General features: G+C 42.8%; 1 protein-coding gene across 2 annotated transcripts in view; it reads left to right on the top strand.

Annotated features, from left to right (window-relative positions):
- The window catches only part of ssbp4 (single stranded DNA binding protein 4), a 79727-nt gene that overhangs the window by 37294 nt on the left and 14560 nt on the right, over window positions 1-27873 (top strand). For both annotated transcript variants that reach the window (XM_079349534.1, XM_079349535.1), the window contains exon 5: window positions 21632-21721. In XM_079349534.1, the coding sequence (XP_079205660.1) occupies window positions 21632-21721 (90 nt within the window). The remainder of the gene's footprint in view (window positions 1-21631; window positions 21722-27873) is intronic.

Here is a 27873-nt window from a genome sequence, read left to right as displayed (position 1 = left end):
ATTATGACGTTATGTATAGGAGGTAACCATACTTAGGCCTGGTTAGTCCTGGAGCAGTGTGTGTGTGCAGACCATCCTGGCCAGCAGAGGAATGGGGAAGTGGGGGTCAATCATGCTTAAGCACTGCACGGTGCAGATTGCTCGTGTGATCGCGCCCTAACGCTTAATATGGACCTGAAAGGTTTCAGATTTATTGACTTAAAATATGTGGTCAGGTGCAAGCAAAAAGATATTCTATTTTAATCAAAAATATTAAAAATTGAAAGTGAAAAAAAAAAAAAAAAAAGTGCAGTTCCAGTTCATTCAAACTGACGTGCCGCTTCGACTTTGTACACAGTTTGGGACTTGTGTTTGCAATTACATGCAATCAGATTATAACTGGAGGGTAGTAATACTCTCAACCGCTTATTGAAACTGTAGTGCACACAAATGGAGTTGTTTATCTTATTTCCATTAGATTTATAATTGCAGTTTAACTTCATTAACATAGATGAGTTGCTTATCAAGCCGCTCATGCTAACTGTATGATGGAAAAAACACAACCATCACAGCCTTTAGTTATTAGACGGGAAAACTATTTTTGGGAAAGTGATTTGGCCTCAATGTGAATTAACTATTGGCTACAGGATTTTTATAATAATGATAATTCATCCAAGTGAAATAGTCTCTTCATCTCTTTGTTCCATACAGTAACTTATTCATCAAGTCAAAGGAAGTTTAGTGTAGAGCTAACAAATCACAAAGTAGGACATTAAAGTATGTAGTTTTGTGCATGTGTTGGATTGTAATTATTCAGACTGCTGCTTAATCCCAGTTTTCCAACTCATGTCTATGGTGGTGTATTTCAACCACAATCATGGTCTTCCCCTAACTTTAATAAAGTTGCTAGTTTTCCAAAGACAACCTTCATAGCTCAACTGAAGTGATGCCAGATTAGTGGCAAGGCAAAGTCAATTTTATTTATCTGCCTTTTTGGTTCAAAGTAAAATGAAGAAATAGTTCTTAAAAATGAAAAAAACCCCAACAACAACAATACTAGAACTGAACTGAAAAACATGACCAAAAAACTCAATGTACATATTGACCATGGGCTGACTGTATTGTTGCATCCCACTTGGAACTAAAGAGAAGTCATCTTAAAGGGTGGTTGTCTTAGCTTTTGAAAACAGTGCAGGCTTTTAGCTGATGCCCACCAACTATGAATCTGATCAGTTGGTGGATACAAAAACTAAACACAAAATATATGAAAGAGTTGAAAACAGATGACGACGTAGGTTCTCAACATCCCAATGCTAGCATGGCGTGACTCAAACCTCTTGAGGTTTTAAAATCACAAAGAATGTTGCTAGAGGGCAGACAACAAGGTTTTGTACTGTATGTATGTGAGTTAGCCATGATAGCACACAACACATGTTCTTTTACAAAATTACAAACAACCAAAGAAGCAGTTGATAACCTTGATCGTTCAACAGGCGCTAACCTCATCATTTGGCTCATTCATTCACTCTTTTTACTTCATGTTTGATCTCTAAGATCTGAACAAAACTTTTGCTCAGGCACATTTCACCAAAGACCTCCTTCATTGTAAAATTAATCTGCCTAAATTTATCCAGATCAGAAGATGAGGCCGAGGACTCTATGCCTATTGGCCATGAGGGGCCATGTGTCATTTTCACTCAAAACAAATTTCATCATTACATGAAAATGAGGGCGTACTTCTACATAGTTTCCTGTTTGGTTCATTATGTTCGCCACTGACGCTCTGCCCCTAGGATTACCCCACTGTCCTTCATCATTCCTTTAGGAACATGCTTTATTTGACTCTTATTCGTCCCTGATAGCTTTGCTTTATGAGATTCATTATTCACTTCCTCCTTTTCATACTCCTTTTATTCATCCCTGCACTGCCTCTCTCTTTCTACGGCTTTCTCTCCTTTTTTTTCCGAACTCCTTGTTTTTCTCCCTCCATGCCCTTGTTGTCATTTTTCTACTTCCCCCAGCTCTCCCCTCCCCCCCTGCATCCTCTGCCTGTCTTTCTTTCTTTCCCTCTCTCTCTCTCTCTCTCTCCCCTCCCTCCCTCTTGCCCTATGCTTTCTTATGTTTTCTCTAACATCTCTCTTTCTCGCTCTCCATTCTTCAGCCCTTTTACTCCTCCGCTCACCCCTCCTCTCTCCTTTCCATCCCTCTCTCTCTCTCTCTCTCTCTCTCTCCCTCCCTCTCTCTTCGGCTGAGGACAAGGAGGTGAAAGCCAAGCGGATTACAGTGGCAGTTTAATCTGACTGACCCACCAAGGGATTGCTCTCTACTTTGCTGCGAGGCTACAGGGCTGGAGGGCAGTGGGGCTTGGTAGGTGGGTTGGGTTGTGAGAGGAAGGGGAGGCGAGAGAGGAAAGGGACCAGGTTGGGATGGGGGGGGAAAGGAGAGAAGGAAGGAGAGGATGAATAGGGGGGGAGGAAGGGAGCCATTTAATTTTTGTAGATTTTTTTTTGTCTGGGAAGCAGCAGCAATGCTTTCTAGGACAGGGCAGTTAAAACACACACACACACACACACACACACACACACACACACACACACACACACACACACGGCTACGTGGTGTGTGGGTGTGACTGTGTGGTGCCAGAGGTGGGGGAGGGGCTTTGTATGTTATTAAGAGATGGAATATTAATGCTACTTTGCCTCTAATTTCTTTCCATCTGTCGTCAAGTTGTCCTCTGTGCATGTGTCTGTCTAAGTCTATGAATAGATACTCTTCAGATATTAACAGACAATTAGTCTGTTCTGTGTTTCAGAGATGAAATACAAAAAATGTCCTTGGTTTGATTTTTCTACTTCTTTATTCTGAAAAACATCAAAATCTAAATTTTCCTCCATCTTGTCAAAGTCATTCAAACTCATAAAGCTTTCATGTGAAGTTAACGCCCAGATAGAGGCCACGCCAGATTTATCAGTTCAACGAGTACCGTCTCTCTCGGCAGCAGGTCATTTGTATTTGTTTTTTTTACTTCTATTTTTAATCTCTTGAAATTTTGAACATGAAGAGCGAGGATAATGTGTCAATTAACTGTAGGGGTTCACACAAGGGCTTTGGTTTAGTTTCAGCATTTGGGGAGGAGGAGGAGGAGGAGGGAGAAACATGAAGCCAGAAGTTCTAACTAAGAGCAGAAAGATGTTACTGCTGTTTCAAATGCTCATACATGTATGTACAAAACATAACTAAATTTAAACATCAGGATTTAGTTCCAGTTGTATAAATTCGCTAAAAAACAATCAAGTTTTTAATAAAGATCTCAAACCTCTTTTATACTGTCTGTTTTGGTCCTCGCTTCCATTGATGGTCAGTTTGTCTTATCTTTTTAAGAAATCAATAAAATAATCCAACAATCCTGTCTGTAGTCGACTTGGTTGCAGGTCCAACATCACCAACAAGTGGCAAGCTCAGAAAGCTGAGAGGCAGAAACACAGGACTAAACATCTGCAAAATCACTGATGTGAACAAAACAGACACTTCTGTGAGCAAATGTTAACAATTAAAGGTGTCTTCGATGAGAACATTGACATCTTATGTACTCATCTCCTCTCTTGTCTGGATGTTGGCAGCAGGTCAAGAAAGTAGTGTTGTGAGAGATTTTATGACGTAAAATATGGACAAATTAAAAGTAAAAGTTTTTAACGACTCATTTCATGTCTCTCGTTGAAAAGGCAGTTGTGCATGAAGTCCTTTGGCTCATATAAGCCTTTATTTCCAATGGAGGCTAATTTTGTTGCACCGCTTATGTAAGAAAAAGGCAATGTTTCCCTCAAGAGGTTTGGCCTTGAACAAACAGGATTTTAATAGTTAGAACAGTTTGCACATTAAATGCCTTAACCTGTGCATCAAGTAACAACGATGGAAACATCCTGAAAATTGTACCCCAGCCTTGAGCTTAAATCACGAAATGGCTCTTACAATGTGGTGTTTAAATGTCCTGAAAGTCTTGTTGTACTGTGTTGATGCAGCGCAGGGGTCTGTGCAGGCTGTGTCTGATGCACTGTTTGCTTCTACTATGCCTTTCATGTCCCTCCTATCAGCTTCCCTTTCATCAGCCCACCCCTGCTGTGCCGTTTCGGAGGAGGGGTCCAGTCGACGAGACGGATTAGCCTCCAACTGGTGCTTGTCCAGATTCTGATTCTGGAGGGTGGGGGGGGCTTAACCGACCTCACTTTAGAAAAAGATGGAAGGGAGGGAGGGGAGGAGAAGAGGAGAGCCCTTGTGGGGTTGACGCTCCTCGTCACTTGTTTACCTTACAATTAACAGGCTGGATTGTCCTTTGACAAGGAAAGAAGGAGTCAAGTGTGTGGACTGTGGAGCAATAGGCCACCACTGATGCAGAGGAGCCACCACGGTTCATTATAGAGCGGGGGGAGGGGAGGTCAGCCCAACACCTGCTCTGTTACAGTTATGTACACGCACACACTGAACAAAATTCTAATGTGCAAAAGCACCCCCTCCCATACTGCAAGAGTCATGGTCAGGGCGCTGACGATTCCATCGACCAATCAGCAACAGATGCCCCCTGGAAATAAATGATCTAGACTTTGAGTATGTGTGTGCGTGTGTGTGTGTATTCAGTGGCACAGTGGTCAACACAGACCCTCCAAGCTGCTGTCATCGTCACGCCACCCTTGTGACATGGCTGCCCGGGGACCTTATTTTAGGCCACACCAGGTGCAAGTGTTTTGTGCTGGTTACATGATGCTTGTGCTTGTGTGTGCATTTCTGCTTGTGTGTGCGTTTCTGCTTATGTTTATGTGTGTGTGTGTGTGTGGGCATATAAAGGGCTGTGATTGTGTGCGGGGTCATGTCTGTTGGTGTCTGTGCACTGAAGTCCAGGAAAGGTCAGAGATTGGGTGGGGTTGCCAGGAATAGGGGTGTGAGATGCCTGGGTGTCTACATATCCATGTGAGGAGTGCACGCACACACACACACACACACACACACACACACACACACACACACACACACACACAGACAGACAGACAGACAGACAGACAGACAGACAGACAGACAGACAGACAGACAGACAGACAGACAGACAGACAGACAGAGACGAACACAAACTCCAACATACACATACATGCAAGGCCTTAAAACCCAAAGACACAGAAGAACAAAAGCTGGTCAAGTGGGGTAGTTTTCTCCCCCTCCCACCACACTCTTCTCCTCCTTCTCCTCATCCTTGTCCTCCTCCTCCTCCTCCTCCTCACATCAACCCCCAGCACAGTCTTTCACTCTCCTCCTCCTCCGCTAATATTTTCTCCACTCTTCTCTCCTCCTCTCTTCCTCTCTCACGTAAACACGATGCTGCTTTCTGGATCTGGGATGCCTGAGGGACAGAGCACAGACAGGAGCCCCGTCACCATGACAACAGCTTCTCTGAGCTGCCTGACACCCAGACGCCATTGGCTGAGGGCTGTTGGGGGAGGTGGTGGTGGTGGTGAGGGGGGGGGGGGGGGGGGGGGGTAGATGGTGGAAGAGAGAGAGAAGCTGGGCTAAGTTAAGCAAGGGGTGTAGGAAAGAGAAAAGGAGGGGAGGTGGCGGTGAGGAAAAGGAGATAACGGAGGCAAACAACCACATTTCTCCTCACGAGGCTCTGCAGCCTGCGAGTGTTAATGTGCAGATTTAACACAAAAAAAGAGAGGAAGGGGAGTAAGAGGGTAGAAGGAGGTGGGAGATATGGGGAGGAGCAGGAGGCCAGTGTGTGTGTTAAAGGGTGTAGAAGCTTGCGTGTAAACGATCTGTTTGGGCTGTATTTTAGAGGTGTGTGTGTGTGTGTGTGTGTGTGTGTGTGTGTGTGTTACATGTATGATTGTTTCTGGCTGCTTGCTTGTGAGCTCATTAGTCACTGCCCTGACTTGCAGTTCCATGGTGTTTCCATAATACTTGTCACATATGAGATTAAAAGTACTTTGAAGTAATGGAAACTCATCCCACAATTTGTTCCCTTCAAACCATGTTGTCCTTTTGTAAAAATTCAGGTTTTATAGCGTCCAGGTCATATCATATGGCGAATGAGTCCTTTCATATAAATCACTATGGAGGGGAAGATGTTTGTCCAGATGTACATGTCTGAACAAGAGTGAAAGTCTACAGCCATGCTAAAAGCTCTTATATCTATGGCATAGCAGAGCTTTGAGCTAAATGCTATCATGCTCACAATATGCTGATTTTAGCATATTGGTTCAACTTATTGAACCTATTGAACCTATTGAAAGCAAAATATGAACGATCAAGGTTAGGAGCTAAAAAATAACTTGTGTTTCTTAAATGTCAAACGGCGAACTGGCTTTGGTTTGGTATGAGGCTCTTCTGGAGCTGGTGCAAAGAGACTGACGAAAGACAGAAAATAGTCAGTTGTGTGGATCAAATAAATGTGGATGTGTGTGGATCAAATAAGCAAATGACGACTCAACTGTTTGTTAAGATAACTCAACATATTTATAATTTTGTCACAAAAAACCCTACATTCATACAGACGGGCAGTGAGTGCAGATTTTCACTGGTTTTCTTTAACACCCATGTTTTTTTTTTTGGTTTAAGCTGCGGGTGAATTAATTCAATGATGTATTGACTTGAACCTCCATACTCACTGTCCTACGTCACCTGGCTGCCTTTACGCCTTCACTTTGCATATCAGCAAAGACGTGACAGGTGAACATTATATTCCAGATGAGAAAAGACTGAGCTGATTCTGAGCAGACTTCCTACTTGTTGGTGCTACATGGCTTCAAGGTGGCTCCTCAGTCTGTATCTGGTTGTTTTGAACTAGAAGTTCTGACTGCGGTTCTAATGGGTGGATTGCTTCCTTAGTTACTAGAGGAGAACTAAACAAAGACAGACGGGCGAGAATGGGTCAGAACAAAGTTTAACAAAGAAAAAGAACACATAAAAGAGTGAGAACAGGACAGCATCTGGGACAGAAGGGAGTAAATCCTTCTTTAGTATAGTGAATAGCATATGTGAACCTAAAGTAAAGAATAACCTGTAGAATAAATGGATAATACCTAGGCCTATCTCTTTAGAAACTTAAATGACTCTTAAGCTAACCTGCAAGTAGAAATCATTAGAATACTTTTATAACTCCCAATTTATCACTACAGCAATATATTCTTCTTTTTCTCTGTATCTTGTACCAGAGGACACACAAAAGCGGGCAATGTTTTTCTTCTTCGATGATGCGATTTGATGGTAATAGCATCCAGGCGAGTCGGTCGCTGATGTGGCTTAAATATTTTCCAGTGTTTGCATTACTGTACCTGCAGAAAGGCTGTGAAATGCAATGCACCATGTTTATGTGTAGCTTGGCAGCCAGCCAGCGCTGCTCGTAGGGGAAACGGCAAAATGAAATGTGTTTTGAAGCTCAGAAAGTGGGGATAGTGTGTGTGTGTGTGTGTGTGTGTGTGTGTGTGTGTGTGTGTGTGTGTGTGTGTGTGTGTGTGTGTGTGTGTGTGTGTGTGTGTGTGTGTGTGTGTGTGTGTGTGTGTGTGTGTGTGTGTGTGTGTGTGTGTGTGCTCCAATGTGCACTAGGTCTTCCTGCGGTCTGTGATCACTGGCATATTTAGTGTAATCATTTAAGAGGTGGGAGCATGTGTCTCCATGAATATGATCATGGTTGCTGCATGCTGTGTGTGTGTGTGTGTGTGTGTGTGTGTGTGTGTGTGTGTGTGTGTGTGTGTGTGTGTGTGTGTGTGTGTGTGTGTGTGTGTGTGTGTGTGTGTGTGTGTGTGTGTGTGTCCGTCATAAATGTCTCGGGCTCTACTTGCACACGTGTTGGTGTATCCATTTGCAAGCAAAAGAGGCAAAGTTTTACAAACACACACATGTACACACTCTTACACACACGCAGAGAGAGAGAGAGAGAGAGAGAGAGAGAGAGAGAGAGAGAGAGAGAGAGAGAGAGAGAGAGAGAGAGAGAGAGAGAGAGAGAGAGAGAGAGAGAGAGAGAGAGAGAGAGAGAGAGAGAGAGAGAGAGAGAGAGAGAGAGAGAGAGAGAGAGAGAGAGAGAGAAATAGAGGGAAGTAGATGGATTGAAGAAAAGAAGGGAAGAGCGCTGAACGAGTTTCTAAATCAGTTCCAGAAGTTGAGTGACGGAGCTGAGGCTCAGACAGGGGGGTTGTGTGTGTGTGTGTGTGTGTGTGTGTGTGTGTTTCCGGAGTGTGTGTATCTGTGTGTTGCAGGTCTGGTCTTTCTGTCTGTTGGGGTGTGGAGGTGATGAGGTGAGAGGGGAGAGAAGAAGGAGTCTGACTTGGATGGGATGTGGGGTGCTTAGTGTGTGAGTGAAAATACCTCCCCTCTTCCTGCAGACAGGAGTGAACAGTAAGCATGTTTCACCTCAGCCATTAATCCTTTTACACTGACCAAAGAGAAAGAAGCGAAGCATCCTCTATCTTTCTTTAATTCACTCCATAGCTTTTCTTTTTTCTCTTTTTGTCCTTTTTTCCTTCTCTCTTTTTCCATTATATTCGCTCTGTTTCCTTCTTGTTCTCTTCTCTCTGTTGCTCTCTCTCCCCCTGTATTTATCTCCACGTCTCAGTCCGTGTGTGTGCATGTGTGTGTGTGTGTGTGTGTGTGTGTGTGAGAGAGTGTGTTTGTCGTCCCCTCTCTGTTTCTCTCGCTGTGCGTGCTAGCTCTGTGCTATGCTGGTGGAGACGATGCCAGGGATATTTCTGTCAGCCTCTATTTATTTATTGATGCCGATGCTGGTGAGAGTTTGCCTGCCTACATTTGAGCGTGTGTTAAGGGAAAGAGAGGTGGAAATCTATCTACCCCTTGTTCGTCTTCTTCATCTTCTCCTCCCCACGACTCCTCCAGAGTTAAACATTTGTCTGACTCCATCCAAATGACAATGCGTGACGAGGAAATGTTAGGTCTCTAACCTCTTTACAGCTCGGTGGAAGGTAGCAACCCTGTGCAGATTATAGTGTCACTGAAATGGACTTTTAAATCATTTTTAAAAAAGCCACTGTCTCTGACAACAAGCTATAGTATGAGCCACACAGCTTGGCAACATTATCCGGAAGCAAAAATGTGAATACAGCACATTAAAGTCAGATTTGATATACATCAGGTCTTGATTCTGGGAGCTTGTCGACTGGTGGTCCAGAGGTCGGAAAGTCCTATCGAGGCAGTTTATCGCTCAGCTGGTCGTCTCGAGTCAGAGAGGGGGAGGAGCTAGTGGAGGTTGGATAACAGCTTTTCTTTTTTTCAAAATGTCATAGACTTAGTGATATTTTGAGACAATAGCCCTTCAGTTACAGACAAGATAAAGTTTGGCTACATACTCTATGAACAAGTAACTTACAATGTTATTTACCCTTCAGGGTAATGAATGGATCGCCATAAGCCGTTAATCTGTTCAGACAGTTACGATAGCAATGAGCGGACAGCGTGTCGTGGAAATGGCTTCTCTAAATATACCTCACTGAAAAGAGGAAAACTACAATGGTCTCATTTTCAATGATTTAATCACAATTATAAACTTGTAAGAGAGAAGCGCTTACAGTTCTTTCCCACACAGTGCCTGAATAGTTGCCATTACCTTGACTTGTGATTGGCTGTGGGGAAAAAAGCCATGGTTAAACATGGTAATAGGTAAACTAATATAAATACTAGTGAAGGCCTTTACTCCGACTCCCCCTATCCCAAATTCTCCTTATTGGTTCCCAGTTATGTGATAACACTCAGTTTGTCTTACACCTTCTCCTTGTTTAGCTTTTGTCTTTCTTATGTTGACTCACTATTTTCTGTCTTTGTCTCTCTTCTTTTCCGACCACCATCCTTCTACTTCTAACATATTTCTCTCTTTTCTGAATCTCACCCTCAGTCATGCCCTTGTTTCTCAACTTGCCCCAGGGCCCTCCGAGTTTCAGCAAAGTCCCACAGACCATCCATTGTCTTGGGAATGTGGTTTGCTGTCTCCCCTCGCCTCCTCCTGTCTGGCAGCAGTCAGGGTTAGTTGCTGTTTGGCTCCTGGGTCCTTAAGGCCACTGGGTTTAAAAACACAGAACCTGACTAACCCTGTAGGAACTGGACCAAGACTTGGAAGAGCTCTAAACACTAGATCATGGTGTGTCATGTGTGTTGGTCTGTCGTTACAGACCTGTAAGCGTAGACATGCTCACCCTGGTTGATTTGTAACATAGGGTTGTTTATTTGATCATGAAGTGACTCACATTTGATGAACACTTGTGTAAATTCATGTTTCTATTAGCTCAAATCATCAAATATCTCCTAAAGGAAAAAGACCCCTAAAACATACAACCCATTTCTTTACAGATTTTAGATGCTTGCAGATATTTTTCTCTTCACAAAATTGGACATTGCCTAATGTGTAGTGCATAGATCACAGTGTGGGCACCATTATTTTCAACCATTGTAGACCCATATGTACAAGTTACCCCTATCTGCATGGGGGAAAAAATTACAATTGTTAGCTTGTCTGTACTGTGTTTGTGTGTGTATTTTTGTGCGTGCAAGTGTGTGTGTACGTCTGTCTCAAACACCCAACCCCCTAATGTCTGGCACTCAGGAGGACTGCTCCTATGGGAATACCTCTTCCTGCCTGGTCAGACATTCACATAAGCACTCACACACCCACAAACACACACACACACAGACCCAGACACACGTCCTCTAAAATAGAAATAGGGTGAGTAGATCAGACTGGTGTGAGATGGAGTTACTTAACTAAAACGTCATATGGAGTTGTAGTGGATGGAAGAAATTTGTGCCAGTGTCAAATATGCTTGCCTATTTTTATCATTGTAGTTCAACAAAAACTAACACACTAACAGCCATGGTTACATTTTTTTAAACTCAGTGTTTCACTTATTCTGTCTCCCTTGCATAGTGTTTATTCAGCTCATTTTTTGCTATTAGCACCCCATGCAGGATAATGTATGGTAATTCTTTAACCGTTCTGAGCTAAAGACGTCTGAGTGAAGCTTTGAGGTCCACCACTTTGCTTTAGGCACTGAGGAATGTGTACAGCCTGACTGTAACTCTCTCTCTCTCTCTCTCTCTTCCTTTTTTATGCATTCACAGTGTACTGTACCTTCACCTTCCTTTCCCTTTTATTTTGCACCTTCTCAGCTCTGCAGAAATAAAATCCAGTAGTGTGAGCATAGCATGAGACAGCGAGAGGGAGAGGGAAAAGATGTGAGCTGAGAATATGAAAGAATGCCAAAGAATAAGGAGGAGGTAGATATTGCTAACAAGGTTGCCAGAGATTCTTTTCATTTTTAATAGTCCCGTAGGAGGTCTGGCTGATAAAGTGTTATGTTATATTATTAAATCTTGGCAAAGTTTGAGCTGCAACAGATTCCATCAGTAGCAAGTGTGAAAGTGAGAGTGTAGGTTAGATAAACTGCAGCAAAATATATGGACAAGATTGTTCAGCATACCAAGAAACAAGTATCCCTATATGTCTTTGAAGCTTTTACTTTTAATAACAAGTTTGATTAAAAGACTATAAATATTAGGTAATTATGATTAGCCATTTTTGCAAAGCTAAGGTCAGCAGGGATGTAGACCAACATAATAGCCACAGCATTTTTAGTTCACTGAGAGATTTTTTTCCCCTTAAAATCTGGCAAAAGCATATACAATTCATTGCATTTACATTGTATTATCACAGTAAGTAAGTGTAAGTAACGTTTATTTATTGAGCACCTTTCACAGGTAGAGATCACAAAGTGCTTTACCTTAATAATAGGCGAGTAACAGTTAAGAACACTGCTGGCTTTTAAAGCTTGAAGTTGTTTGTTTTTGCCTCGCAGAAGTGCAGATTTGGTGCACAAATAGACAATACATACGTTTTCTGGTCAAAAAATTCTCCCCCATTGCTGATTAATCATGATCACTTTATGAAAAGTAGAGGGGAAAGAAGAGGTATGGTCTTAAGCGACCACCACTGCTTGTGTTGTCATTATTTCCTCTGGTTTTGCCTAAGATCAATAAGACCAATCATTTTATCCAATTACCAACTTGCTCTGTGTTCACTCACTGACATTTTCCTCTATCTTATTCTTAGCCTCAAAGTTCGATATCATTAGTATAAACACTTTTTTTAAAATATATTCCTAACCATACTAAATACATTTGAGACTATAATCAAATATTTATAGAATCTGATTAACAGAAATTGTGTCGAACATCAGTAGTATCTGTGATCTAGTGTAACTACTTTGTAGGATATCAGAAGTTAGTCGTCTGAACCAACAGCAAATATACATATATGCAGAAAGATGTACAGTAAATGTCACTGTGGCTCGCTAAATGTCAGTGTGTTGAGCATCATCTCTATGTGCATGTGTGTGCAGTTGTCTGGTTTTGTGTCAGTGTAGCTGTGTTTGCATGTGTGTCCACATGTACTCCACTGTATGTGCTGAACGGAAAACTCCACCATTGCACTCTAATGCAGCTATTAATCTTCAGTCAGTTTGGGATTTACATGCTCTTTTTATGGTACCATTTATGTCTTAATGTTGCCTTAATGATTCTCTATAAAGCTGTTTATTTTCTGTTGTGTTTTAAAAATGTGAAAACTGTTTGAGCTTTTTGCTAAATTTGTGAGGATCTTAGCCAATTGGCAAAACAACACCACTTTTGGCTGTACTGGATTCTGATCAGCTGAGACTAAGCAGAAGTTATCTGTGCCTCTTTTGTAACAAATTCAGTCTGTTCCTGATTGTTGAATGTTGGTGTTTAAAGGCAGGTTTGGTAATTTTCTGCGACGGAGCACAGAGAAAATGCTATTTTCAAAATCATGCTAGTTTTTAAAAAAGAAATACCTATCCTGCCTTTAAAGGCAGCTATGCAAAGACAGTCTTAAGAAGGGTTGGTAAATGTATTAATAGCACTTATTTTGAGCCTTCTTGTTCTTTCGACTTTAGACTAGTCACAGTGTTATACACGTCCGCATCATTCAACACACACAGATGCCAGAACCATCAGGATCTGATTGAATTTATTTATGCACATTTAAAATTAAACACATCCATACGTTACACATATTGTCATATTCATACACCTTTGTCCATGCATTTTTGCAATTTTGTGCTCAGAATTCTTTAACATGTAGACTGCAGATGCCAGGAATTAAACTGTCTACCGATTGGAGGATAACTCACTTTCCCTCTGGGACACAGTCGGCCAAAATATTTACAATGATGCCCGAAAGAAATAGTAAAAAAATATCGATGAATGAGTGTTAGCGTGCCTGTGTGTTTGTGTTATCACATGAGGTGTCCTTTGAGGGGATGATCTGCCTGCTCCACCCTGATCTGCAGCCTCTCTGACCTGAAGAGCTGAGCACTGACTGAAGCCCTGCTGGAAACAGACTCCATGCCTGGACTCAGTGAATAAGTGGCATGACACCAGACACTTCTTTCAGAGGACAGGGGGGAGATCAAGCATGATAAAATAATATCCCCCTAACTCTCTCTCCTGTCTGTCAGACAAATAAAACACACTTTGATTCTTTAGTTGACGTTAGGGTTCATCTCCAAGCTTCAAGCATTTTTATTCCCTAATTCCCTTTATTCCCTTCAATTAGGCATGTAGCTGTGAGTGTGCGTGTAAGTCTGCCTCGCTCATTCAGAGTGTGTGCTTATCTTTGTGTGTCCCTGTGTGTGGACAAGCGTCATCATGACACCCTGTCCTCTGGTTCTCTGGTGGCTTTCCACTCAACACCAACTGCCTAATGAGGGAGTGAAAGGCCACAGGCAGAGGGGGTGGGGGCTGTATATGTGTGTGTATATTTGTACATGTGTGTATTTGTGTATATGTTGCCGTGTCTGTGTGTGTATGTGTAATTAAAGAGCAGTGCCAGCAGGGGGGGACCTGTGTTAGAAGGGTCACCAGAGCGAGCAGCAGGCCATCGCCAACCTTTGGTCATTATCTACAAACACCGCCAATAAAGGCTTCTTGTTGTGTGTGTGTGTGTGTGTGTGTGTGTGTGTGTGTGTGTGTGTGTGTGTTTAAGATGTGTGTTTGTGTGTATATGTCAGGAGGCCAGCTGCGAAATTACTTTACATCAATACTGTACGTGCATTGTGTCAGTGTTTTACGCATGTTTGTGCCAGTTTCATTTAGCTCATAGTTTAGAAGTAAAAGTCCACACTGGATGGAGTCGGGGTTTTCCTGCTAGCTTGTTTTATCAGTTGTTGTAGGGCTGTCATTTAAGATTGTTTTAATCAGTGATCCAAATTTTCTTCCTATTCACATATAAAGCATGTTTTCTGAAAAATTCCTGAAAGAAGTGTAAAGCTTCCATTCTTATCTTAGCGAGGGCAAAAAAAACCCCCACAACACACCAATAATGGTTATTATAGGTCAGATAATCATAAGTTCACAACTAAAAGGCCAGCCAGATCTACGGAAAGAAACAAAAGGTCATATTTCACCAGAGAGTCAGTAACTGTGATGAATATCTATAAGACACAGTTTTGGTTTTATTTTTACAATTCATCTTGTGTTTGTATAATTTTCAGTTAATGTTAATTTGCCTCATTAAATGCTCAGATTTCAGCTTTGAACTCTATTAGTTTAATGACAGGATTTCAAATACAAAATGTGCAACAGTGAAACACGTCCAGCAACTTTTTCTTTGTTTTCTTGTTTTTCTTTATTTATCCATGTTGTTTTGTCTGTCAGGTGGTATAGATCCCTCGCCTTCATTCTGTCAGCTGCCATCAGCCCACAGAGAGTCACCACATCAATATCATGTTTACACGCTGCAGAAATTGACATCAGAATTGTCTGTGTTTCTGCATTTGTTTGTTTCATCTGGGAGCAGGATTTTTTCCAGGCGTCTGTGTGCATATATGTGTGCACAGTTGTGTGTTTATTGATGCCATCTGCACTCCAGAGTGTGTTGTCTTTACACTCAGGTGGTGATGTGTGTGTGTGTGTGCGTGTGTGTGTGTGAATTGTCATAAATGGTTAGCCTGACAGAAAGCGGCTGGAGTAAAAGGTACTCCAGGGCAGCAGGGGGAGAGCTGGGCGCCATTCCCCCAGCTGCAGTGCCTTCCCCCCTGAGCTTCCAGTTGCAAGCAGTGCCTGGGTAGCTCAGAGGCAGCTCCAGGCTCCTGGGGCTCCTGATACTTGGGAGGAAGAAGATGCTCAGAAGTCAGAGGCTATAATAGGAGTGGAGGGATATTTGTGTGTGTGTGTGTGTGTGTGTGGGGGGGGGGGGTGGGGGGGGGGGGGTGTTTGTGTGTTCTGTGGGGGATCCCAAACAGATTTGTTTACTGGTAATTAAATCACCTGATTGACATACTAGCCGCTGGAGCTATGGGAAGGCAAAGGCATATGTGTGTGTGTGTGCATGCGTGCGTGCATGCGCGTGTGTGTGTGTGTGTGCACAGTATGCCCCCCATGCATGTGACTTGCGTGTGTTTGTGTGTATACCTGTTGTGTATATATGCAAGTCTAAGTATGTAGTATCCCTCGCCTTGGAAGGCATTTCCAGGGTTGGGATTCAGGTTCCTGGCAGAGCAGCTCAGCAGCTCTCCATCTTCCATCGATTAGACCCGTCTGTCGGCCGACAGCCCTGCTTACACACTCCTGCCTCCCTGCTAATCTTTATAGAGTTGACTCCACTGACAGAGTTATTGGAGCAATGGAAGCTGACGGGAGAGAAGGAGGAGCATGACGGCTGGGAAAGAAGGACAAATTGGGCAGATAGGAGAAATGATGTATTCCTTGTTTTAGTCATAGAAAGCACAGCACAGAAACGACATGGTTAGACCTGAAAAGGAGTCCTCATTAATTCAGGAACACATCTGTACAGTACACATCCCTGTTTTTACCCACACCGACGTCACTGTTAACTGAAGGATGAGCCTTTCATTAAGCCTCCGTCCTTTATTTGCATCCCCTTTGCATCAAGGACGACTTCTGTACATGGACAGCCTCAACACGTCTGTTTTTTTTCCAGCTGTAATCACATTGTGTGGCGTTTTTATTTTTTTTGTTGGAGCTGTAGAGTAGACAAAGAGAGACTGAGAAAAAGAGAGACTGCACCGGATATAAACCGAAGAATGAGAGAGAGACAGAGTGAATAATGTAAGCTGAAGAAATGGTCGACTGGACGGTGTGCATGTGTGTGAAAAAATTCTGTGCACAGCCTCCCGGTGCCAGTATGGACTTTTAACATTTGTATGTGTTTGTGAACACTTTGCGATTCTGGTTGTGTGTTTGAGATATGAAAGTGTGTGTAGAGGTCGCTGAACACTGTACGGTTTGGTCCAGGCGGGTTAGGCTGAGCCCCTGCAATCTGACAGAAACACGCACATGTTTTCACAGGCACACTCACACAGGCACTAACAGGTCGGTATCAGTGTTGTTGTGGCCAGCAGGTAGCAGTGTGTTGGCCTGCTTGTCTGGACCCAGATAACAGCAGATCCATTACCCCCTGGAAGCAGAGGTCTGATCAGCTGACAGATAGAGAGGCTCACTCACTATCAATGGGCAAACTGTCTGGCCAGCGAGCTCGGCCTCCAACATGGACCTAAAGAGGATCACAACCAGGGGCACGAGGAGAGCAGATGATCAAATATATGCTCAATGATGATTGCAAAGAGAGTCAGATTATTCTACCTCACCTACAAATGGAAAACTTTCTTTAACGGCAATGTTATTTCTCTGTAAAATATCATGGATATAGGCTGCTGCAAGCGAGATTTACCTTTTTAAGCTTAATTGCTGAATCTACTAGTGGCGGCTTTTAATGACCCTGATTAAAAGAGAAATTGTCCTCTGCACCTTCTTTTCTGCCTGTTGAAGGAGCAATATTTGCTGTGAAGTCTCACTTTCAGTATGAATGCCATCGAGGCATATTGGGGGGAGGAAGTTGGCTCACCCCTGTACCGCCTTCAAAGGTATACTAGCAACAGAGGCGTTACAGAGAGGAGACAGGATCGGAGGAGCCAACAAGGTCTGTGTGAGTGTCTGAGAGAAGATGTGTGTGGCGCTCCAGCTCTTTCTCGACAAGTCGTGCTTCTGCTCCTTCATCACGCACTGTGAATTCACAGACCGGAAGACCAATATTATGTCTTTGTGGAAATCACTTTGAATGTACAAAGGCAGAATGATTGCAGAGCTTTGATATGACGCTGATGTTGAATCACACTCTGTAAAGGGCTGCAGTGACGTTTCAAGGGGTGCATGCGTGAAAGGGGGTTTAGTCCTGGTGTTGGGCAAGAACTTGTTTCTCCCTAAACAGAAGTGACTCAATTCAACAGATTGATCCCAAATGTCCAAGGCAGTCAGGACGCTGAGTTAGACATTACAAAGTGTCTTCAGATTCCTTTCAGAGACAATAACATGAGCGTCATCCAGCATAGATTGTAGGAAAATGTTTGCATTCTCCTAAAAATAAACAAGACTTTCATATGTAAAATGAAATAACAACAGTTCAGAGCCACATAACACAGTGCACACTGCATAAGAATCAATGATCAGAGAGTATGATATTTTGAAAGGATTGAGCATTTAGTTGATGTAAACACTTTTTGTCCAATCAGGAGGAAGAGGTTTGAATGGTGCAAATTGAAATAAGACCAAAGATTTACATAGAGAAATATATTTATGTAACTAATGTTTGCATAGTACAGGAAAAACCAAAATGTAAATGAACAAAGACAATGGCTGCAGGTATTATGGAGGGGCAAAGAGAGTGAGATGGAGGAGGGCGTTAACAATGCTCAGGTGTGTGTATAATGTGTGTGTGTGTGTGTGTGTGTGTGTGTGTGTGTGTGTGTGTGTGTGTGTGTGTGTGTGTGTGTGTGTGTGTGTGTGTGTGTGTGTGTGTGTGTGTGTGTGTGTGTGTGTGTGTGTGAGAGAGAGAGAGAGAGAGAAGTAGCAAACAGGGCAGCTATCAAAAGCCACAGGCTGCTTTAAACTCCATCTCTGTTTCTTCTACTCTCTTATTCTTTTCCCTCTTTTTTTCTTATCTCCCTCTGTCTCTCTCTCTCTCTCTCTCTCTCACTCTCTCTCGCTCGCTCTCTCTCTCTCTCTTGCTTTCTCTCTCTCTCTCTGTGCTCCCTGGCCATGCTGATGATTGACGGCCTGAGGGTTTTAATGGGCGCTGGAGAGCAGGAGCTGAGGTCGGGGTTGTCATGGCAACTAGGAGAAGGGGCCTTTTGCTGCTGCTTCACCTGAGTACTGTGGAGCCTTGTTGGCTCGTAGAGGCAGGCTACCGGCTACCACACACACACACACACACACACACACACACACACACACACACACACACACACACACACTGGTCACTGGTCATGCATACTTACATGCCAGCACCACCTCCATTCACTCCTACTCGTGGTGAGATGTCCTGCCATTCATTCTGCTACCTCTGGCCTCCTCTCTTCCTTTTTACGTTTTCATTCTCCCCCCTTTTTTTTCTTTTCATTTCTCTGTTTATTCCTTAGAATATGAGGCCATGGTTTACTCATTGTGTGTTTGTGTGTGTGTGTGTGTGTGTGTGTGTGTGTGTGTGTGTGTGTGTGTGTGTGTGTGTGTGTGTGTGTGTGTGTGTGTGTGTGTGTGTGTGTGTGTGTGTGTGTGTGTGTGTGTGTGTGTGTGTGTGTGTGTGTGTAGTACACAGCATTTGGCCACTTTTTGCCTTGCCATAGTTCGATGACAGCTCACAATCACACAGTTTACAGGTTCCTTTTGAGAATAGATTTAGGGTGTTTCTCAGAGATCATTCGCAGTCATATACTGGTACATTGATTCTCCATTAGTGTTTCAGTAGTACAACATTTAGTAAATCACATCTATACCTGATATTGGACGAAGAATGTGTGAACACACCTGAGTGCAGGATGAGTCATTGGACATTTGAATACTTTACCAGAAGAGAAAATAAAGTTATTTTTATGTAAAAGTGCTCAGATAATGCTTTATTGATGTATATTTGGAAAATAATGGCTGATAGAGAAAGAACATTTCACACAAGAACGCTGGATTTAACAAGAAAATATCGGGAATTACCCCATTACTGTTTATACATCAGCATATTAGACATGAATAGGAGTGTAATTCTACAATTCATTTAGCATGCACTTTTCTCCAAAACTTTGTACATCAGAGAGTAAGTGCAACGCAAGCAAGGATCTAGAAAGAAGTAAACAATGTCAGCAAACAAACAGGTAGAGGCAAAGCACAACATAGACAGCTGTTCTTCAAACTTCTAATTATCATCATCAATAATATCACTGAGAAAGTGGTCAAGAAAGAGCTGGGTCTTTAGCTTTTTCTTAAATGTGCAAAGGGACTTTAACGGATTAATTGGAGTTTGGAAGTTTGTTTGACCACCGGGGGGCGACAGAGGAGAACAGTCTAGTTAGAAACTTAGGATCCTGTTGGGGAGGTTGGATCAGACGCATTTAATTGGCACATATAGTGGGTGGGAGGGAGTGTAGACCGTTACGTAAAGCGAGCAGCAGAGTTTTAAATTTGATTCGAGCAGTAACGTGGAGCAAGTGTAGGGAAGCATAAGACGACCCCAACAGATAAAGAACATCACTTGCCAAGCAGCTATTAAATAAAGACCCCTACACACACACACACACACACACACACACACACACACACACACACACACACACACACACACACACACACGTTTGTTTGTTTGTTTTTTTCATCTTGCTGTGACTCTGTTTGTGATTTGAACTGGTCATAGGTTTGTTCTCAGAGGCCCTTTTTTTACAAATATATTCTACAACATCACTGTATGAAACACCAATGTAATGCCAGGTTTACCTCTGCTGCCAGCTTAAAGGAAGTGTTCACTTGTGTTAAAGGTTTCCCCCTGCTCTAATCAAATGGTTAAATATAATGTCAATATTAGCAATTATTTTTGAGGACTTTGAGGGGCATTAGTGGAAACTTAGCTGTATGAGTCTTTACCATCTCCTTAGATACAAACACACGTCACACAGAGACACACACACCTCAGAGAAGAGCACAAGCATGTGCTACACTAACTGTGTCAGACTCTTGTGGATACATCCATAGTCACACTCCATAGGTCTCTCATGATTTGTTAAGAGTCCCACAGATTCACACACCCTTACAAGAGCAGTGTGATTGAATGTGTGTGTTTTGTGTGTATGTGTGTGCCCTGACTTCTGCCTTCCTGCTTGTCCATGGCCCCGGGGCCTGTTAGTTAGTGTCTGGGCAGTGCGGGTCAGCCGACTGGATGGAGGGATTGTTTGCTCTGGAAGTGAGTGAAGCTCTCTTGAGGGGCTAGAAGAGAGTGATGTGTGTGTATGTGAGTTTAAGGCTGTAATAGTTCAGTAGTGGATTTTTTTCAAATTAAACTTAACAATGTTGACGCCTATAACGTTTATGTAGTTCAGTTACGGTTGTGCAATAAGCCCTGTCTCTCTAAAACACGTTTTGCGCCACATCCTAACTCAACACATTTTCTTTGGGTGCCTTTTTATATTGCTCCTCACATCATGCTAGCCATGTGTGAATGTAGAGCTCTGACAAAGCAGTTATGACTGAACGCTTACAAGTCTGTCTCACCCCCTCGGAAGAAGACCATAGCGTGTCACATCTGTCATCTCCCCTATCTTAAAATCATAATAATTAGGAGCAAAAATGAAGGAAATGTTGCCAAAAGTACATATTTAAAGGAAATATTCAAACATGTTGTTGCAGGCAGGAAGAAAAAAAGCTGAATAGAAATCCAAATTGTTTTGCTGATTTAATACTTTTCTGCTTGATTGATATGACAGAGGATAGATACACTGAGTTCCACAAAATCTACATAAGCAAGATAATAGCTGCTAGTCCCTCAAAAGTTTGACATACGTTTGGACATAAATGAGCATGTTAAGAACTGTTTATAGAGTCTATGTTAGAGAAATAAACATTTGGCATGTAGTTTGATGTTATACTTTGAAGCATGTCATATTTGTGAACATGTCGGAGGCGGTGCTTATGACCTATAGTGCTGCCAGTCAGCAAAGGGGCTCCAAATGTTTTGGCTTCACTTTTGGGGAGTGGTCATCTAGTCTATCTTTTTACATTGACTATAGTTTGTGCCATTGGGGAATATGGTGGTTCACTCAGAGGTTGTCAAAGAGAACTATTTGCACATAGTCTTTTGGAACATGTTTTTATCCATTTAAATCACTCCTTGTGGTTGTAACTCTGCCTCTTTTGAGACTGGCCTCCTCTTTATATATATTCGTCTTCAGCTCATCCTAAAAAACGTATTAATATATCTGTCAGTTCTGGTCAGATGATGCAACATTCATAGTTGTGCAAAGTCTTTCAGTTTCTCGAATCTCATCATGAGCAGCTTGTTAATATAGTTTTGTGTATTTTGTGAAATCACAAATCGTTCTGTCAAGATAATCATGGCTTCATCAGTTAACTGTAATTGCCCTATTTGTGTCGACCAATTTAGCAAGTGAATTAAATGTTTGAAGTTCTAGAAAATAAGTAATGCTCACCATAACGCTCTTGTTGTTATACTTGGTCAATGCAAATATTATAACACCTTCTAAGATCGCTGTTGCTCCATCAAACATGAGGACTACATTATTTTGTTTTATTTTTTCAGAGTGCGGCTGCTGCTCCCAGTCCAGTAATGGGCAACATGCCACCCAACGACGGCATGCCAGGAGGACCCATGCCCCCGGGCTTCTTTCAAGTAAGAAAAAAGCAACTTTCTAGCTGACTTCATCCCCTTACCCGCCCCAAACTTCACCCATTGCACAGCCCCTCCCACAGCCATAGTTAAGCCTATCCTTCTGTCTCCTCCTCCTTTTTTAGCCTCTTTAGCTGTCCTAATCCCTGTCCAGATGTGCTCCCTCCTCTGTCTCTCTGCCTCTGTCCCATATGTCCAAGCTCAGGCTGTTAACGCCTGCTGCTCTGTGTGACACAATTGTTTTCTTAAAAGTTTGTCTGCTACCTTTGTCTGCACAAATATGAAATGTTGCCCCAGTGACAAAGTTATGGAGGCGTTTGCCTTGTATTTTTCTTGGTTGAGAGAAAACAGGAGAGGATAGGCGGCTATTTTGTCTGGTTTGTGTTGCTTCACTAATTCTTCCTGTCATCACTGTTCTCTGAAGGCTCTCTCCGAGGCTGACGAGGTCACACACACTCTCTCTCTCTCTCTCTCTCTCTCTCTCTCTCTCTCTCTCTCTCTCTCTCTCTCTCTCTCTCTCTCCCCATCACTCTTTCCTTTCTCCCTGGGACACAAACATGCAAGCACGCAAGCCTAGTTTGACATACATTAAACTAGTAACACTTTCAGATTTGTGCTTCTAAAATCTCTGCACCTATAAAGATATTCACTGGATTGGCAGAGGTTTAAAAGGGAAATGAAAACTGTATTCTCATACATTGTAAATACCCTAAGGATTGTTAAATTAAGCTAAATTATTGGTAAGTTAAATTGGGAGAGGAAGTTGCACAAAAAATCACCTGAAGATATAAGATTTTTACATCTTTTATCAGTACCAGCGTTATTAGGAGCGCTAACGTGTATTAAAGTAATGGGATTTTATCTGGACGTGTCATTGGACGGAGCAGGACAAGCTGAGGTGTTTTGATTAAAGAAATCATTCCATGACAAGATCGGTCAAGTTTGGACTGTACAGTTTGATTGGCAGCATGTCCTGTTGTACAGTACTGTTAGTGTGTGCTCGTGTTTGCTTCTGTGTCTGTGTGTGTCTTTGTGTCTGTCTGTGTGTGTGTGTGTGTGTGTGTGTGTGTGTGTGTGTGTGTGTCTTTGTGTCTGTGTGTGTGTGTGTGTGTGTGTGTGTGTGCGTGCAGCGGCCGTCGAGAATGTTAATGATGTATGAGCAGGCCAGGGAGAAAGCTATCTGATGGTTTTGCATGAGTGACATTGCTTTCCATAAATAGACCCTGTGTGCTGCAGATAGACAGACAGGCAGACCGACAGATAGACAGGATGAGCAGAAAGGAGAGCAGGATATTCTCTCTTTTTATTCAGTTTATGCTTAGCTCAGCTAATCAGAGCAGCAAAGCAGTGAAAGGTAAAGAAAACACAAAACAAACAAAAGTGTCAACATAATGCTGCATAACTGAAAAATATTCTCTCTATCTTTTCCAAACTTTACATCACATGCTCTTAAATCAATCAGCAGACAGGGTTCCTAGAAGAGCAGCATATGTAAATGTGTGTCCATATGGCATTTTTCAACCTTCAGCCAGCATTAAAACCACACACACAGCTGAGGTAGCTGCACTCCCTGGTGAACTAATGGCTGCGGTCTGCGCTGAAAGTGCAGGCTGCTGACTTTTCTGCAGTTCATTTAATCATTCAGGTGAAGGGGGCACATTTTTATTTTGTGCGTGTGTGGGATCTTTCCCTCCTCCATATTTGTATACTAATACTGTTAAATTTCCACAATTGTACTGTGCAAGAACACAAAGGTTTCAAAGCAGAAACTTTGATTTGTATGTTTTCTATCGCGAATGGTTGTATCCACTTAAAGGATTTTTTTGGTGCACTTCAATCATTTACCTCTTCAGCTTCTGATCAGACTCTTTTAACCATCGTCTTCCTCTCCTCTCTCCTTCACATGCCCGGCCTCCTTCTTTATGACATTTCCTCACTCTCTCCATTTCCCTTGTCTTTGAAACTATTATTTTCTCGCTCTCACACACTCTGCTTCAGTGACACATGCTTACTCACCGACTCAGATGGGTGTGTGTGTGTGTGTGTGTGTGTGTGTGTGTGTGAACTGTTCTAGCGTGCTTTGTGAGTGTGTCTGTGTTGCAGAATTTTTCCCAGTTCTACTCGTAGGGTAATTAACATAGGTGACCCCAACACTGTTATTGGCTACAGTCCTAGGAGGGAGGGACGAGGGGGCAAAAAGAGGGACAGTGAAGGAAAAAGGAGATGCAGGGAAGAGAAGGGCGTCTGCTCCCCTGATCTGTAGCTGTATTGGATGAGCTGGATGTTGGACTCTATCGGTGGGGAGACGCGAAAAGAGCACAAACAGCAGAGAAAGAGTGTGAAGATCTCTATACATTTGGTATGCAATCTTCCTCTCCTCTCAAAGAAAGCCCATTGCTGCATCATGGCCCTCTGGGAAGGACAAGCAAAGGGAGAAGGGGGGGGGGGGCAGTCGGCAGGAGAGTTAACGACAGGGAGACGGAAGGAGGAAAAGAAAGCAGAAGGTGAAGGGGATAGGAGAGGACACAGGGAAGTCTCTTAGAAATGGTCCCTTTTGTCTTTCAAAGAGTTGTTAAAAAATGAAAGCTGACAATAAACAAATAATTATTTCACCAATATGGAAGATGGAAATTGAAACTATCACAGTTCTAACTGAGGTGTAATGCATGGTTTGTATCGAGAAATTGAGGAAAATAGCCCCGCATCAATAGGAGTGTTAGGCTTTAGTCCTGGGAAAATCAAGTTAGATCAAATCTGTTATTTAGAGATTTTTACGCTCCATCTGTCAAATAATCCCTCTTTATTGACCTTATTCTCTGATCTACACACGCTATGCCAGGTACAAGAAAAAAACGTAACACGCTCCATTAAGTCTGTTAACCAGTTAGGGTGGGGCAGTCTTCTTTCTTTTTTTTTCTTTTTTTTTTTTTTAACTGAATTGGCTCTGCATGCCAAAATAAAGATCCAAAGTCAAGGGCAGTATGTTTGACTGCAGGTTAATGCATCTCTTGAGGGACAACAGCAGGTACAAAAGCAAAGCAAGAGGATGAGATTTGATTAAACATTTAAGAACAAGCAACCCATGTATCAAAGGCACATTTAAGAAGCTGTTCAAAGCCGACACATGGCAGCGACAAGTGGAGTTAGGGAGACACCTGCTCACCGTGTTGTTATCAAAGGTATTTGATCTGAGGGTGGGTTGTGGTCAGTTGTTGAACAGAGATGCAGCTCATTACATGCTGGTAAATAAGCGCTTTAAAGAAGTGATGCACAGCGATTGTTTAAATCTATGGAACGGACGCAACTATAGTAACAAAGTGGTTTCCATTGACACAGAACAAACAGTCCCCAAACTGTGCATATATAGCAAAGCTTTTCATGTCAAGAAATGACACAGAAGAAAGCTTTGTTAGTCATTTAAATCTTTTTTTTTTTTTTTGAACCAAATCCAAAGTACTACCATGAATAACATACCAAGAAAAGACAAACGTGCAGGTAAAACTTTTCACTTGTGCTTGAACCTTTTGAGGAGGCTAATTGCCTTTGACGGTTATCCCACTGCTTATCCTTGAGAGGACGACGACATGAAATGACACAGCAATTCCTGAATGAGACACTTAGAAATGAGAGGCATTCCTCAACATCTGCTTAGCCCATTGTCGACTTGAGCTAGTGGAAGACTTTGTAAAACACCTGAACACAGATTTCTATGTCGCCTTTGTCGCCTGCTTTACATTCTTCATTCCATTGCCGCACTTTTCTGCCATGGCATCAGATAAAAGACGGATGTAGGAACTGCCTTTAAACACACATATAAGCACACATTTTCCCTGTGTGTGTCGGCAAAATCTCAGCTGTGAGCTCTGAACACTCCTCTTCGCTCAGGCGGGGATCACAGGTATATATAAATCATTCGGTGGCATCTTAACATGTTTAAACGGCTGTCAGCGTTTCCCGGCCGTCCTCTGGGGAGAAAACACCCCTGATAGCGTGTTGTGTTCATCTGAGAGCTGATGTGTCGCCATGCTATATACCATGAGCTAGCAGGAGACCGCTGCTGCCACCGCCACTCTCTCTGGAATGTTAGTGAGCGTGTGTGTGTGTGCGTGTGCGTGCGTGTGTGCGTGTGTGTGTGTGTGTGTGTGTGTGTGTGTTGCTGTTCCTCCTGGCTTTGTTTGTTATGTTCACTGATGCAGGCTGCTTTGTGTTCTCACTCTGTGCGTGCGTGTGCGTATGTGTACGTGTATGTGTGTTTTCAGCAGTTTGATGATAGTTACACACTGCCCTCTAGTGTTACCAGCTGTAAACAAAGGAAGAACAACTCCTCCATCCCCTCTACTCCTTCCCTCTGTTAGTGGTCCATGAGGGGCATCAGTGTGGGTCTTCCTTAGCTGAGATGAGTGTTGTGTTGGGGGGCAGGAGGGTTGCGTTGACGAGCTTGTGGTACCGTGCCAAGCTGTTATCTCCTTAGCCGGGTAGAAAATGATTTTATTAATTGCTTCATTTAACGCTCTGTGTTCCCCCCTCTCCCCCCGCCCCCCTTTCTACACATACACACAAACAATGTGATGCAACCACACTCGCTCACACACATTCCAAGCAAGCAACTTTTCAGACTCGCCCTGCGTACACCTCTTTCCCTCTGCCTCGTTCAGCAGGGACTTGCAGAGAGAACAGTGCGGCCATAAAGGCCATATGCTGGCCCATTCAGATGTAATAGCAGTAAGGCCCAGGGAGACCCAGCCAGAGGAGCAATGTTCAATTATGGCACATTAGAAGAACAGGAGAGTGAGTGTGGAGGGAAAGTGTGCATTTACTACATTGCAGTGAGGAAATGTCTTCACATAGGCTTAACCAAAGGAAGATAGCTTCAGTTTCAGAACACAAAAAATCTCCCTGTTAACATAAAGAGCTTCATTATAGACAGACTTGTGGTTAAAGTATTCTTTTAGTTAAGGTTGTGGTTAAATAAGGCTTCAGAAAATTAACATAAGTTAAGTCAATGTTCTCCTGAAGAACCATGCATCGTGTGTGTATTTGTGTTTAGTGGAGAGAAACAGACTGCTGCAGCTGGATCTGTGCAGCCAGACCCTGCAGGGGTGTCTTGTTAGACACTCATATACACACACACACACACACACACACACACACACACACACACACACACACACACACACACACACACACAGACTCAGATGCGTACACACACACTTTCAGACTGGCACATCAACAACAATAACCTCTGAGGTCAGACAGAGCTAGCGCAGCATTAGCCCCAGCGTGAACCTGCTGAGAGACAGAGCGAGCCAGTACAGCTGGTGTTAACCAACCAAAACACACACACACACACACACACACACACACACACACACACACACACACACACACACACACACACACACACACACACACACACACACACACAGAGGCAGAACAACAACAGTAGCACAGTTACAAACATCATATGTGTGCCATCACATCCAGAGAACACTGTGTTTGTTGCTAAATAAACATTTCCAGATTGTTGAATAAGATAATGGAATTGAATTGAATCTGCTGCTTGGTATGTTGCAGTGGTTCTTGTGACTATGAGTTGAGGGGCAACCCCACAATGTAGCAAGACATGTCTATGTCTTATACAGTATTTAATCCTTGAATAAATGCTAATATAAGCCACTAGTATTGTGTTTATGAGCATGTACATCTTCATCTCTTCTGCCAAACCCAGCACTCTCTTACAACATAACCGGCAGCTGTCTTTGCAAACACATGAATTTCACGCCGTCAGTCAGGCATGTTTATTTTCCCACTGTGGCAGCACCCAGAGGTTCCTGGTGCTCGGCTCTGTCGGCACTCCACCGTCCCAGCCATGACAACAGAGCAGTCACACAGAGAGGGTGGCACAGCGGGCAGTGTTGAAAATGGAGGAGGAGACAGAGGGGAGTGTAGAGGAAGAGAGAGGGAGAGACAAAAGTTAAAGGGAGACTTTGAGGGAGAAAAGAGATGCAGGTATCTGTGATGCTACTTTAAGATTAAATGTGTCGAAAATTAGCAGAAGTAATTTATCATTAAAATAGCTTAACTCTTAAAGCCACGAGATGAGGAATTAAAAAATGTAAAACTTGGTGCACATTTGTCTGCATATTTTTTAATAG

The sequence above is a fragment of the Symphodus melops genome (genome assembly GCF_947650265.1).
Source record: "Symphodus melops genome assembly, chromosome: 8".
Classification (NCBI taxonomy): domain Eukaryota; kingdom Metazoa; phylum Chordata; class Actinopteri; order Labriformes; family Labridae; genus Symphodus; species Symphodus melops.
Note: the sequence above shows the minus strand (reverse complement) of the source record. Positions and strands in the feature narration are given on the sequence as shown.